The sequence below is a fragment of the Rhinolophus ferrumequinum genome, chromosome 13 (assembly GCF_004115265.2).
Source record: "Rhinolophus ferrumequinum isolate MPI-CBG mRhiFer1 chromosome 13, mRhiFer1_v1.p, whole genome shotgun sequence".
NCBI classification, from domain to species: Eukaryota; Metazoa; Chordata; class Mammalia; order Chiroptera; family Rhinolophidae; genus Rhinolophus; species Rhinolophus ferrumequinum.
In genome coordinates this window covers 3,688,650-3,702,908 of record NC_046296.1, presented here as the reverse complement: position 1 = coordinate 3,702,908, position 14,259 = coordinate 3,688,650, and the positions used below count along the sequence as shown (strand labels likewise).

The 14,259-nt window shown below is 42.3% G+C and overlaps 1 protein-coding gene across 2 annotated transcripts in view; it reads left to right on the top strand.

Moving 5' to 3' along the window:
• NPAS2 (neuronal PAS domain protein 2) overlaps positions 1–14,259 on the top strand; it is a 144,212-nt gene that overhangs the window by 69,974 nt on the left and 59,979 nt on the right. For both annotated transcript variants that reach the window (XM_033124816.1, XM_033124817.1), the window contains exon 2: positions 67–119. In XM_033124816.1, coding sequence (XP_032980707.1) covers positions 88–119 — 32 coding nt within the window. In that variant the 5' untranslated portion in view covers positions 67–87. The remainder of the gene's footprint in view (positions 1–66; positions 120–14,259) is intronic.

Below are 14,259 nucleotides of genomic sequence, written 5' to 3'. Positions count from 1 at the left end.
AAAGACCTGTGAGAAAGGGCTAGCAGCAGACGGTAATAATTTGTTTGTTTGTTTGTTTGGTTGCAGGAAAACTGCATAGAAAATCTAATGGATGAAGATGAGAAAGACAGGGCAAAGAGGTAAGAGGAACGTCTTCCTGCCTTGTCGGTGGTGTGTGGTCGGCCAGTCAGAACCCGGTTTGTCTTTGCTTGGTCTAGGATGAAAGCCCCAGCAAGACAGGCAGTGGGGACATGCCCTCGGTACCCACTCTCTGAAATATTGCAGTGCTCCATTAGAAAAATTAGACTAACTCCTTCAGTTTTGTTCCTTGCCCTGAAATTACTCATTGTCTGGTGCTTGCCAAGTGGTTCATACTATTAACATATTCATGTGTTAACCCTGTTGACTCAGGTCTCCTGATTACTGCTTTTCCAGGATAGACAGTGTCTGGCAAGGCCGTCTGATCGGAGCCAGACAGGCTTGGGTTCAAATCCTGGCTCTGCTGTCCGGGATATGTCTGGCTTTGGACAGCACTAGTAATAATCATTCCCACACACTGACCATGCATTGATCACCTGCACTGTGTTCAGCGTTTCCAGATGCGCTGTCAGTCTCCTCACCTGTAAATGGAGGTATTCTAGGGACCCTGCACAGTTGTTGGGTTGACCAGAAACACTAGCTTGGGAGCTGGCATGTCAGAGCTCTTATACTTTATCCGTGCCTCGTGCTTCACAGGGACATTTATTGAATACTTACTGTGTATGCAGTGGAGTCATAAAGTTGATAATGTGAAGGTAAAGATTCCAGGTAACATCTAGTCGGATGTTATCAATTTCATGCAATTCAGCCGAGTCGGCCGTTACTGTGCTAGGTTCTGGGGAATAAAGATGAGTAAGAGGCCTCCCGCCCACGAGGAGGCACAGGTGAGCGTAGCAGTCAGTAGGTAACACAGACATCATTTGGCTGCAGGGGACAGGCCCAGCACACAGTGCTGTGGGAACATGGGATGCCCTTTCTTAACCGACAGGGCTAGCCTGCTTCCTCCCATGTCATTCTGCTCCTGCCACTGTGAGTACATGGCAGGTCCCTCCATCCTGTGACAGCCCCTCGTGTGCCTACATAGCTGAAGGGTTTGCCCATTTCCCTTCACGGAACCCACTGCCTGGTTGTCGCTTACAGAATCCTGCACTTGCAAATAGTGGGGCCCTCAAAGATCACTCAGTTGGGTAGCTCCAGGGGTGTCTATTCTTCCATGTCACCTGGGGTGGCCACGGTGCAGCTGAGAACAATACATTCCAGCCACTCCAAGCCTGCTAGACCTGAGTTTGCAGGGCATGGGGGAGTGTGTATTGGCTGTAAATTTCCCAAGTATTTTCTTAAAAAAAAAAAAAATCAGAGAGAGGAGAAATAGGCAGAGGTGTGGGGTTGGCATGGAGTGAGGTTTGTGGAAGCTGGGAGATCAGCACTGGGGGTTCATCATAGCCTTACCTGTCCTTTTCCATATGTTTGAAATCTTTCTGTAATAAAAGTTTAAACAAACGATAATACGAATAACTCCTCAGCTTGTTCTGAAGTGACAGGCCCTCCCCCTGGCGTTGGGAAGCATGGTTCCCCACACAGTACTTTACAGACCTTAGGCCACAACCTACGAGGGTTGCAAACTCTGCATGGTCCCAGGAAGCATGCAAATGATCAGATTAAACCAGTCTAGGCCAGAATAGAACCCTAGTGCCCTCTCTCACTTGCTGGCATCTTCCAGTTCTTTCCTCTGGGATTCTTTGTCCCTTGGTTCCCTCCCAGGTAGCTGTGGATAGAGTGCTGGAGGCAGAGACCTGAGCTCCATTCCTGGCCAGCCGTGTCCTAGGTGATGAATTCCAGCAAATCCTTTCCCCTCGCTACGCCTCCACTTTCCGACCTGCAACACCAGGTTAATCATTTCTGTCCTGCTCTCTTGTTGGATTTTTTGGAATCAGCCACAAAATATACCAAGATACTCTTTTTGAAGCGTATCAATTGCTGCATATGCATGAGAATGAAGGACACTTTATATGAACACATTTGTAAGGCTTTCTCATTAGTAATAATGAAAAAGTCAATGGTGGTGGCCTGCATTCACTGAGTGCTTCCTTTGTGCCTAACCCTTTAGGGCAGAGAGACTGGGCTAAGTACTTTCATATGCATTATCTCGTATCATCTCCTCAACATTACTTAGAGATATGTATCATTGCTAGTCCCATTTCACAGATGACGAAACTAAGGCTCAACAAGGTTGAGTAACTTATCATCCTAAAGCTCTAAGAAATGGAAGTTAAATATAAGCTTCCTAAACCTTACACTCTGTTCTTCTTCCCAGACCACAAGCGAATCCGTTCATATCAGAACTAATTCAGTCTGTCTGATAGGCCCAGACGGAGAGTGGTGTCCTGATGTGACTTTGGAGTTCACAGCTGTTTTGTTTTGCCATCATCATCTTTAATGTCACCCCTGGCCCCCCAATCTCAGCCCTGCCTCTCTACTGCACTGCTTACCTTGAAATCAAGAAGAGAGGAAATGCAAGTTTTGGCTTCATCATACTCAGGGATCATCAAATAGAGACTTTCCATTCAAATCTTGGCTGAAAGGTCTTAGAAACTAATCAGATTATATGCAGTTTCTTTCTCCCATGCCTATTTGCTTTGAGCTGGGGGCACCCACACCCCAAATTTGGAATCCCCCCTGTACAGATGCTGGGGTACTGAAGCTGCTGGCCCCCACTCCCCTTCTTATCCTCAGATGGGGACAGGGGTTCAGAATGTTTGGCAATACCCATATCTCCCCAGCAGAACAGCAGCAGTATACCCTCAGGAAACACAGGACAAAACAAACACAATCCTAAGACTCTCCGTTTCAAAGCCTCTCGTTTTACAGGGTTTTGTGGAAGCCACATGGGGGGCCCTTCCCCTAATTCCACCTGGAGGCCTGATAGGAATTATTGTCACTCTCAGGGTATTTTTGAGGAGATTAGAAATGTTTAGCTTCAGATCAAAACACTCATTGTCTCAAGAAGACATGCATTGTATTAGGCAAGGTTTTCAAAGCTTTAGGGAATTCATGGTTTATATGGAATTTTGATCAAGTTTTCTGAACCAGGACACGGTTGCACTTTCTTCTGTGAATTTCCACGTATACCCAGTGAATATTAATTGAGTGTGTATTGTGTGTTCAGAACTATGTGCTGTTTTCTTTAGGGAAGATGCAAAACACATGGTCCTAGAACTCAAAAAGGAAACTGTTTGATGGAGATAATGAGGTTCACAGTTTCCCATTTTGTGCTCCAGTCCAGGCATGTCTTTATAATTCTGATGTGACATAGTTCTGCAGGGTGTGTGTGTGTGTGTGGCCATCCAAGAAGTGCTGTGGTGCAGAAGGAAGCACACAGCTAAAATTCAGATGAGCATGGCTTTGATTCTTGCCACTTTTACTTTCTGTCCTTGGATGAGTCGCTAAACCTCTCTTACCCTCAGTTTCTTCCTCTGTAAAATGGGGGTGGGAATCATTGCAGCTGCTTCCTAGGGTTACTGCAGGAATGAAATGCAGCCGTGTATAAGCCCTTAGCACAGTGCTCGGGAGAAAAGCTAAAACTTAGGGAGCACTCCCTGTGTGTTGGCAGCAGTACAGGCATTAACTCTAAATGTGCCCTCTAAAACAAGTCAGGGCCATGCTTTTACTGTTTCTCCCTTTTAGAGAGTCTCAGGGTTCCTCAGCACACTAAAGGTGCTAAGACTGGGATTAACAAATAAACAAAAATCTGTTCCATTTCGTGGCACTGTGCGTTTAAAATAATTATTTGGAAAAAAATAATAACAACAAAATAAGCTTCTCTGGCCATGGTCCTTCCCATTTCTCCAAATAATTCTTCATGATTTTCCATGGAAGACCATTTGCCCAGTACTGTCATGTTGTAGGTATCTCAACTTTCCCCCCCATAATTCTTCTATATTTTCTTATACATAAAAATGCAAAAATAAAATCGAAAAATGCTGAAATGATTAAAGAAAAAAATAAAGATCATTTACAATCCTCACCACATTCCCTTGACGTAGGTTCTTATGAGCCCCATTTTACAGTTGAGAAGGCTGAGGCTTACCGATCACACAGCCAATCAGTGGCAGGCAGGGCTTCAGATTCAGGCATCATATACTAGAGTCTGGGTCCCTAGTAGCTTCTCATGACAGTCCCGGAAGCTGCTCTTTTAGGTTTACAACGTGCCCACGGGACAGGGACAGAAAGTGCCATCGGGAATCTTTGCTTCCCAAAGAAAGCACAGTTCTCTAACTGCAGTATTGTAAAATACAGCTTGCTCCATGTTTTGATAGAACTGAACACTAAGAAGAAACTGTTTCATGTGAGTGAGCCTCTTCCTTTAATCCAATATTAAATGAATAGTTCATTAGCATTAATGAAAATCGCATTATCCCCAATGAGCTGGGAGTTCTGTTTCCACAGCCCTGTGGAGGGAAGGCGGGTGGTGAGTTTAGAGCTGTGCTGCCTTTTGTTAATAGGTATCAAGAGTACCTGATTTGGGGGGTACCCGAGGGAGTGAATGCTGGTTCTCAAACACAAGGGAAATGATTTTATTATACTTTGACCCGAATCCTTAGTCCCAATGCTGATAAAATGGTTCAAGGAAGAGGGAGGAGTTACAACACAACAAACATGGAGCCTATACATATGCTTTTGCAGAAAGAGGTGTTGCAGAAGGAAAAGCTTCAGCCATTGGAGACTGGCTGTTTCTTCAGGTTCCCCCCAGGAGTCGGTGGTGGGGGAGGGTTGTTGATATAGATCAATCACTGAGACCATTCCATCACTGTCCCGGAAGTATTTGTTAACTAAGTACTGTGGTGAGCAAGTGGGAGATAAAGACCAGAAGTATTTATTAACTAAGTAATGTGAGCAAGTGAGAGATAAAGAACAGGTACATAACACTGCCCTGCCCTCAGAGATCTTATAGGCAAGCTACAGAGGCATTCTCGAAAACAAGCGTAAAGGAGAAAGAACAGATTCTGTGGGGTCCTTTGGGCAAAGCCGGGGTGATGATCAGATTTGTAAGGTCTGTTTTCCCAGTGTTCTCTTGTGGAGAGTAATAAGGTTAAGAGGAGAGTCTGACCTTGTTTTACTGTTTCATTTCTCTGGATGTAAATTCTATAGGTGTGAAAGGAAAACTTGGTCCGGTCCATACAGGTTGTAAGCTGACACTTGCTGACACCCCTGTGCAGACTCCATGCAGCATGGAAAAGCCTGGCCCCGTGTGATGTATGTTCATGTTCCCAGCCTGAGCCTATCGTGCTAATTTTGCTGTGATTTTCCTTTCATAGGCTCTTGACTGGGTGTTACGTATATCATCTAAGCCCCAACACAGGAAAAAAAAATGGCAGTAAGAAAATGTTGAGGCTTCCTTTCAGTTTGTTTTATTTGGTGATTAAGGCGGCAGCAGGCATTTTGAGAACAGGAAGGTATCAGGGTACATCATCATTTATATTACTCTGCAATTTCCACATGAGTGAGTCTGGACTCAAAACAAAGAGAAAAGCAGAGCTGCCCTTGTGGGCAGCATGCTAATTCTGACTGTGCCCCAGTAAACAGCAGAATAGAAAAAGGGCCTCTCTCTGTTAGAGGCTTTTGGCTATTACCCTGGTGGGGTCCTTTGGTTGGCTACAAAGAATTGTCAGAAAGAGAAATGCGTGCCTGGTAGGCTTAGAAATTTGGGACTGTCTTATCTTGGGGATACCCAGAACCTCTCAGGGGGCATCTGAGGCAATGGACAATTTATTAAAACTCCTCTCAGTAATTCCAATAAATTTGAAATTAAAAAAGGAGGATCGGAAGTCCACCATCTTGAAAATGCTGCCTTTCTTGAGAAAAGGCTAACCATTCCTTTTAGAATTTCAGAAAAGACTAACCATTTCTTTTAGAATTTCAGCAACAAGTTCCTAAGGATTGTGCTCCAGTGAAATTCTCGTTGTATAACTGTTAAGTAACAATCGCTAGGAAATTAGGCCAGCTTTCCATTTGGGCCCCGACACTTTCTGATAACTCTGGTTAAGAGGAAAAATGTCCCCGTTACATCTCAGGAGAAGAGAACCAACTCAGCTGAGCTCAGTCATTCCCACACGCTTCACCAAGTCTCTGCAGTAGAAAAACATACTGAGTTTCCAGAGTTCTCCATGAGATGAGGGTGGCACCAGCCTAACCCATGGTGTGACTTTTCTCCCCACACACCCGATGACACTTTCTTCTTGAACTGAGCTGCTGATGGCTCCAGAGCTCAGGGGTGCTCCCAAACCTCACTGCCTTGGTGTGCAAGGAAATGAGGAGGTGTGTACCAGTCCCAAGGACCCAGCCTTGGGTATGGAGGGGACCGCACTGACCTTAGCAACCTTGCTTTACACCAGTTTCCCAAAATGTATTCTGAGAAACACTAGTGCCAGGAAATGCTCCCTAAAGCAAGTCGGTGCCATGCTTTTACTGCTTCTCCCTTTTGGAGAGTCTCAGGGTTCCTCAGCACATTAAAGATTGGGATTAGAAAATAAACAAAAATCTGGTCCATTTTGTGGCACCATGCATTTAAAATAATTATCTGGGGGGAAAAAAGTAACAACGAAATAATCTTCTCTGGCTATGGTCCTTTCCACTTCTCTGAATAATTCTTCATGATTTTCCATGGAAGACCATTTGCCCAGTACTGTCTTAAGCAATAGGTATCTCAACTTTCCCCCCATAATTCTTGTACATTTTCTTATAGATAGAAAATGCAAAAAATAATTGAAAAAGAGTGAAATGTTTAAAGAAGAAAGCAAAAGATCATTTATAATCATACAACCTAGAAGTAGACAGTGTTAATATTTTGACCTCTTTCCCATCACATTTTTTTACATTTCTATCAAAGTTTAACAGGAATACTCTCATGAGCTCTTTGTTAGTGTGACTGAGCAGACTCTAATTTCTTCTCCCTGAAAGTTCAACTTTCATGGACCAGACTGTCTTAACATAAAGGATACTTAAAATGTATGGGATACCTGTGAGCATGGCGTTACCACAGTTGCCTCTCTGGACACTGACAGTGAGCACGTGCTTGGTATATTTCAATCCTACAAGAAATTGTGAGCTCCTGCTGCAACCACAGCTGTTTCATGTACTCCAAAAGACTTTAGTGGGGACTATAAAAGGAGCATAATGCTCATAAGCCTTCTCAGACAGGTTCCTTTTGCTCGGTTTATAATACTCACATTTGGGAGGCCTAGCTGCGCCTTGACCAGTGTCTGTCTCCTGTGTAATATGGAACTAATCAACCCCGTTGAAATATGCCTGATCTGGAAGGAACCTTGGACAGCAGAGAGTCTAAGGACATGAGAGAGACTGTTAGGCATTAACAATCCTGGCTATCTGTTATTGTGTAACAAACACTCCAAATGGACAGCAGCAACGCAAAGGCATATATTATGCTCATGGGTCTTCAACTTGGACAGGGCCTGGCAGAGAATGCTTGCCCATGTGGCCTCAGCTAGAATGACTCAGAGATAGTGGGCTGAAACCGTGCGAAGACATACTCATGCTCATGGCTAGTTGTCCACGTTGGCTGTCAGCTGGGACCATTGCTCTCCACATGGAAGTGTGGCTTCCTCACAACATGTGACTGGGTTCAAGGGAGAGCATCATGGGAGAGAGAGCCAGGAGGGAGCTGCATGTCCTCTTACTACCTGGCCTTGGAAGTCAAGCAGTGTCACTTCTGCAGCATTCTATTCGCTAGAAGCGAGTCACTGAGGCTAGCCAGCCCGTACTCACAGGGAGAGGAATTAGAAAATCCCCATGGTGGGAGGGAGTGTTTCAGAGAATTTTCAATGCTCTGGTTTATAGTCACCATATCAATGTCGTCACTGTTTTATAAGAGGAAACTGAGGCTAGCATGGGTGCCCAAACCTACTCTCAGTGGGTAGGGAAGCGTGGGAGAGCTATTGTGTTGGTGTACTAGAATTCCACATTGACGTGCAGTGGTAATTCCTTTTGACACATTTTTAATGTTAGATCATACCAGAGTGATACACTCAATACAAGGGAAGGAGGCCCTGTCCACTTCATCGGTCAGCCTCCTCATTCTCCAGGAGCCACCCAGGAATGTGTTTCCTCGAGAGTCTATTATAATAACTTGTCCAGGTCACCTCTATGTTTTCCTCAAAAGGGCCTGTTTACAGACCCTACCCTCCAGCCATCAGAATCTGTGTTCCTACCTGCTGATTCCTGTGGGTCATCGACATACTCACTGAGAAAGGTATGAGAAGATAAATGGAGGACCTGGACCTGGGTGAGATGGAGCCAGCTTACTCCGTCTTGTCTGTGACACTGGATACAGTTATAAATGTGGGAGAAATGCATGGAACAGCTATTTGAGAACCCTGCAAAGATGATATCAGAGGACAGATTGGGGAAGTATAGGAATTCTACGTACCACTGAACTGGCCATGAGCTCACTGTGTTCTTCCCTCCAGTGTCCCTTAGCCTTGACTCAATGTAGCCCCAAACCCAGAAGCAGGCATCTGTGCTGACAGAGGACCAGGAAAAGCCTCCTAATGCTGTGTGAGGAGCAGGAATAAGGTCTTTAATGCTCATACGAGTGAGGGGAAATCTGCACTTCTTTCTCCATTTCTTTGCACCCTGTAAGTAATCCTCTGACAGTGGTAGCAGCAGTAGCAACAGCAGCAGAAATAGGAACTCATAGGAAACTAAAATGTTGAAGGAAGGGAATCTATCTCTCTGAGCAGGAGAGCTGTAGTTCTAAGAGGTTGAAATGAAACCCATTACTTGTTTTTCCTGCCCTCTCTCTGTCTCCCTACTGCATGGCCCCAGATGAACGTGCAGGTGTAGGAAGTATGAAGCAAAGCAGAATAAATAAAAAACCACCTTTCTGGTCAGAGGAACACAAAGGGAGCCTTGAGATCCAGGAAGCACTGGGCAGAGATCTCAGAGAGGGAGGAGCTCAGGAACGTGACCCTATAAAGAAGATTGAGTTCCTGAGCTCACTACTAAACTGAATATGCATGGATCTGACCTTAAACAGGGGACACCGATTTTCAGATATGAACTGCAAAAATAGACCACCACCCAAGGTCCAACGCTGGCCATGTGGGACAAATATAAATAGCACCATGAATTCCGCCTCAGAAACCATGCAAGCCTTCTAGTAGTGGCACAATATTGTTTAAATGACAAAAGAAAAGAGCCATTAGCCCAGATCTCTATATCCAGGGAAAAATGTCGTTTAGAAATGAAAGTGAATGAAGATATTCTCAAGAGAAAAAAATTAAGAAAGCTTTTTAATCAAGAGACCTGCTCTGAAACAATTGCAAAAGGAAGCTTTTCCAACAGAAAGGAAATGATACCAGATGGGAACTTAGGATATGAGACGAAAAGGAAGAGAAACAGACATGGTATAATAGATAGTCTATATAATAGATAGTCTGACATTTGAAAAAACATAACATAATCTGATCTGATTCACTGTATGTAGATATAGTACATAAGATAATTACAACATAAAGGGAACTATGTGGAGTAAAGTTTCTACATTCCACTTGAAATGATAAAATATTCTAAGTATCTTAAAAGATAAGTTTTTGCATATCACAATCCCTAGAATAATTACTAAGAACTACACAAAGAAATATAGTAAATAAAAACATCATAGATGGATTAAAATGGAATACTAAAAAAAAAAGTTTAACCCGAAAGAATGCAGGAAAGGAAAAACTGGAACAAAAAAAAAGCAATTAATAAAAAACAGAAAACAGATGGTAAAATAGTATACCTAAATCTAAATATATAAATAATTACATTAAATATGAATGGTCTAAACATGCCGACTAAAAGACAGAGAATGTCTGTTGTTGTTTTTTTAATGACTTAACTATATGCTGTATGCAAGGCATTCACTTCAGATATAGATAGGTGAAAAGTAAAACTATGGAAAACGATATACCACACAAACATTAATTAAAAGAAAGCCAGAATGGCTATATTAACAAAATAAGCTTCAGAGCAAAGAGAATTACCAGGAATAAAGATTGTCATTGCGTAATGATAAAGGATCAATTTATCAAGAACACGTAACAATTCTAAATGTGTATACACCTAACAGCAGACATGAAACTGCTGTTCATGTCCCCCACTCTCCTGTCAAACTGTTCTGTCTCTGCACAGCTTCAAAATACATGAAGCACAACCTAAAGAACCAGGAGGAGTCTTTAGTATGCCTGTCTCAGTAACAGAGCTAGTGGATAGAAATTCAGCAAGGATATAGAAGAACTGAAAAACACCATCAACCAACAAAGAGCTCTTTGACATTTATGGAACATTCCACCCAACAATAGAAGAATACACATTGAAGTACCCACTGGCCATTGAACATTCACTAAAATTGACCAAATCCTGCTTCATAAAATACATATAAAGAAGTCTAAATAAACTGAGATTGAATTAGAAACAGAAAGATAGCAGGAAAAATATCTCCAAAACTTGGAAATTAAATAATACATTTCTAAGTAATCCAAGGGTCCAAGAGGGAGTTTCAGGAAATACTAGAAAATATTTTGAACTAAAAAATGAAAATACAACATATCAAAATTTGTATCAGCAAACAGAGTGTTTAGAGAGAAATCAGTGCTCATAGTTGAAAAGGAACAACTAAGCTTCCACCTTAAGAAACTAGAAACAGAAGACCAAAATAAACTCAAAGCAAGAAGAACGAAAATTATAGATATGAGAGCAGAAATCAATAAGACTGAAAAAGGAAAAGAGAAAGGTCAATGAAATCCAAAGTTTATTTAAATTTATTAAATTTATTATCACTAATAAATGAATTCAGAAGGTCACAGGATACAAGGTCAACATACACAAGTCACTCATCTTTCTATAGGCCAGCAATGAACCATTAGAAACTGGCATTAAAAACACAATACCACTTATAATTAATCCAAAAGAATGAAATACTTAGGTATAAGTTTAATAAAACAAATATGGGATACATATGTGAAAACTGCACAACACTCATAATAGAAATCAAGGAAGACCTAAATAAATAGAAAGATATATTATGTTTATGATTGGAAGACTCAACAGGTAAAGATACTCATTTTTCCAAAATTGGGACATACACTTAAAACAATTCCATTCAAAATCTAAGCAGAACCCCTTGTACATATAGACAATTTATTGCAAATATAATGGAAAGGCAGAGAAACTAGAATAGCCAAAATAATTTTGAGAAAGAAGAATAAAGTTGGAGAAATTAATGGAGCAGAACAGAGAATACAGAACCCAGAAATCAACCCGCATACATATGAGCAACTGATTTTTGAAAAACGGAGTTGGAACAATTGCACGACCATATGCAAACAAATAAACATCAATCTAAACCTCATATTATAAAAATAGCTAACACAAAGTGGATCATAAATCTAAATATAAAATATATAAAACCATTAGGAGAGAACAGAGGAGAAAATCTTCGTGGCCTGTGGTTAGGCAAAGGGTTCCCAAGCCTGACACCAAAAACTCAGTTCATAAAAGAAAAAAATTATCTTGGACTTCCTCAAAACGAAAAACTTTTACTCTGTGAAAGATACTATTAAGGATGAAAAGCAAGCTGGGAGAAAATATCGACAAATTGCATATCTGACAGATTACTTATCTGACTTGTATCAGAATATATTTTTAAAAAAAACTCTCAAAACTCAACAGTAAGGAAAAAAACAGTTTGAAAATGGGCAAAAGACACGAATGGGTGCTTCACCGAAGAGGATACACAGATGGCAAAAAAGTACATGAAAAAATGTTCAACATTGTTAGCCATTAGAGAAATGCAAATGAAAGCCCTGATGAACTAACATCATGTGTCTTAAAATAAAAAGCATTGACAATACTAACTCCCCTTGAGGGTGTAGAACAGCTGCGCGTCACTCATACGTTGCTGGTGAAGGTAAATGGAATGCCATGCTGGAAAACACTTTGACCATTTCTTGTTAAGTTAAACATACACTTTCCATATGTCCCAGCCACCCTACTCCCAGGTTACTTACTCAGAGAGCTAAAATCGTATGTCCACACAAAAACCTGTACACAAATGCTTACAGCAGCTGTATTCATAATTGCCCCAAACGGGAAACAACCTGAATTTCCTCCAAGGGGTGAATGGATCACCAGCTGTGATCCAACCGTACAATGGAAAAGCTACTCAGCAATAAGAGAGGCGTGGTGACTTGGATGAATCTCAAAGGCATTCTGCTGAGTAGAAGAAGGCAGGCTCAAAAGGGTATGTGCTGTAGGATTAGATTTATCTAACGTTCTTGAAAAGAGAGCAGGGTAATGGAGAGCAGAGCAGGAGTTACAGGTGTGAAGAGAACGAAGGAATTCTGGAGGAACTGTTCTGTCTCTGCACTGATGATGGTTCCATGAATTTATACACGTGCTAAAGTGTATAGAACTGTGCCCGAAAGAAAGAAATCAAGTTTACTGTAAATTTCGAGTAACATTTTTAAAGGTATAGATCATCAGCATTACTTTTTCTAGACAAATGAAATTAGACAGGACTTCTTTGCCTCTGACCCCACCAGCTCCCTGAGATGCCCCACTGTGGGTTTGGTTAGTGCTGATTTGGGGAGCACAGCCCCTGCAGTACAGGGCACTGTGGTACTGCCGCCAACCATCCTTGCCTCTCCTTCCTGTCTGTGCTCACCTCCCCCTGAACTGGGTCCCTCTTCCCTTTCTCCTAACCAGTTTCCCCCCACAGATTCTCCATCAACACCCTGTCCCAGCTCATCCAAAAGCTGAGACCAGATTGCTGGCATTTAAGTCTGTGGTTGGCCTCAAGCTTCCTGTCCACACTCCTCTCACTTTCACTTTACTTTCCCACATGTCCCCCACTCTCCTGTCAAACTCAACCACTCAGCTCTTCCTTGGGCTGTCCTCCCCGCCACCCGCCCATGCACCGCCCCTCAAGACCACTTCCAAAACACCCACCCACCGTGGGCTTCTCTTACCGCTTTGTGTGGCTGATCTTCCTTTGTGAACTTCCTCAACAGTTGGTTTACATTTCTGGCCTAGCCCCGAATCACATTGCAACTTGTATAATAGCTCTGAAGTGTGAATTCCATCTCTTCCTCAAGACTCTACGCTGTTTTCAGTTAGGTGTTTTTAGTTGGTTTTCTGCAGTATTCTTCCCTGTGCAAACATTGTCATCCTGTGAGCATGCAATGCCATTTTTCTGCAGAGTGTATGAAGTGTCTGTGCTGTAAACTCAAGCAGCCAGAATTCGACATTCTCGGTGCTGCACTCCCAGAGCACTGGTACATGGTTCTATATTAGACACCTTCTAGATGGCTTTGGAGGGAGCTGTAGGAGAGAGGAGAATGCAGTGCTCACAGCATGGGCACCCGGACCAGCAAGCCCCACCACTTCCTAGTCGTGTGATGTCAGCGACTTACACAACCTCTCAGGGCCTCAGCTTCTTCACCTATGAAATGGTAACAGTACCTGCCTTAAAGGGCCGTGGTGAGGATTATAGGGATTAACAGATGTAAAGCACTTGAAATAGTGCCTGTTACATAACAAGTGCCCAGCAAATGTTATCTATGTAACCAGTGTCCTTTGAAAGACATCAGGAAAGAACCTGGGGCTCTTTGAACCCCACTTTCAAAATCAAAGGGTCAGGCTCCCAGCCCTCTTCTCTCCCTCTCTCTCTCTTAATCTCAATAACAAGGAGAAACAACCTCATTGAAAAATGGGCAGAAGATTTGAACAGGCACTTCACAAAAGAAGACATGTGAAAGAGCATTAAGCATGTGAAAATATGTTCAGCATCACTATTCCTCAGAAAAATGCAAATTAAAGCCACAATGAGAGAAAAAAAAACTGACAATACCAAGTGTTAGCAAGGATGTAGAGCAACGGGAACTCTCATACTTTGCTGGTGGAAATGCAAAAACGGTCCAGCCACCTTGTATAACAGTTTTTGAAACATACATGTATCATATGACTCAGCAATTTCACACCTATGTCTTTACCCAGAGAAATGAATGCCTGTGTCTGCACAAACACACAGACATGAACGTTCAAAATAGCATAATTCTTTATGCCCCAAACTGGAAACAATCTAGTGGAACACTAGTTGGAAGTCAGAAGGAATGAAATATTAATACAGACAACAACATGGATGAATCTCAAAAACTTTATGCTAAATGAAAATCAAGGACT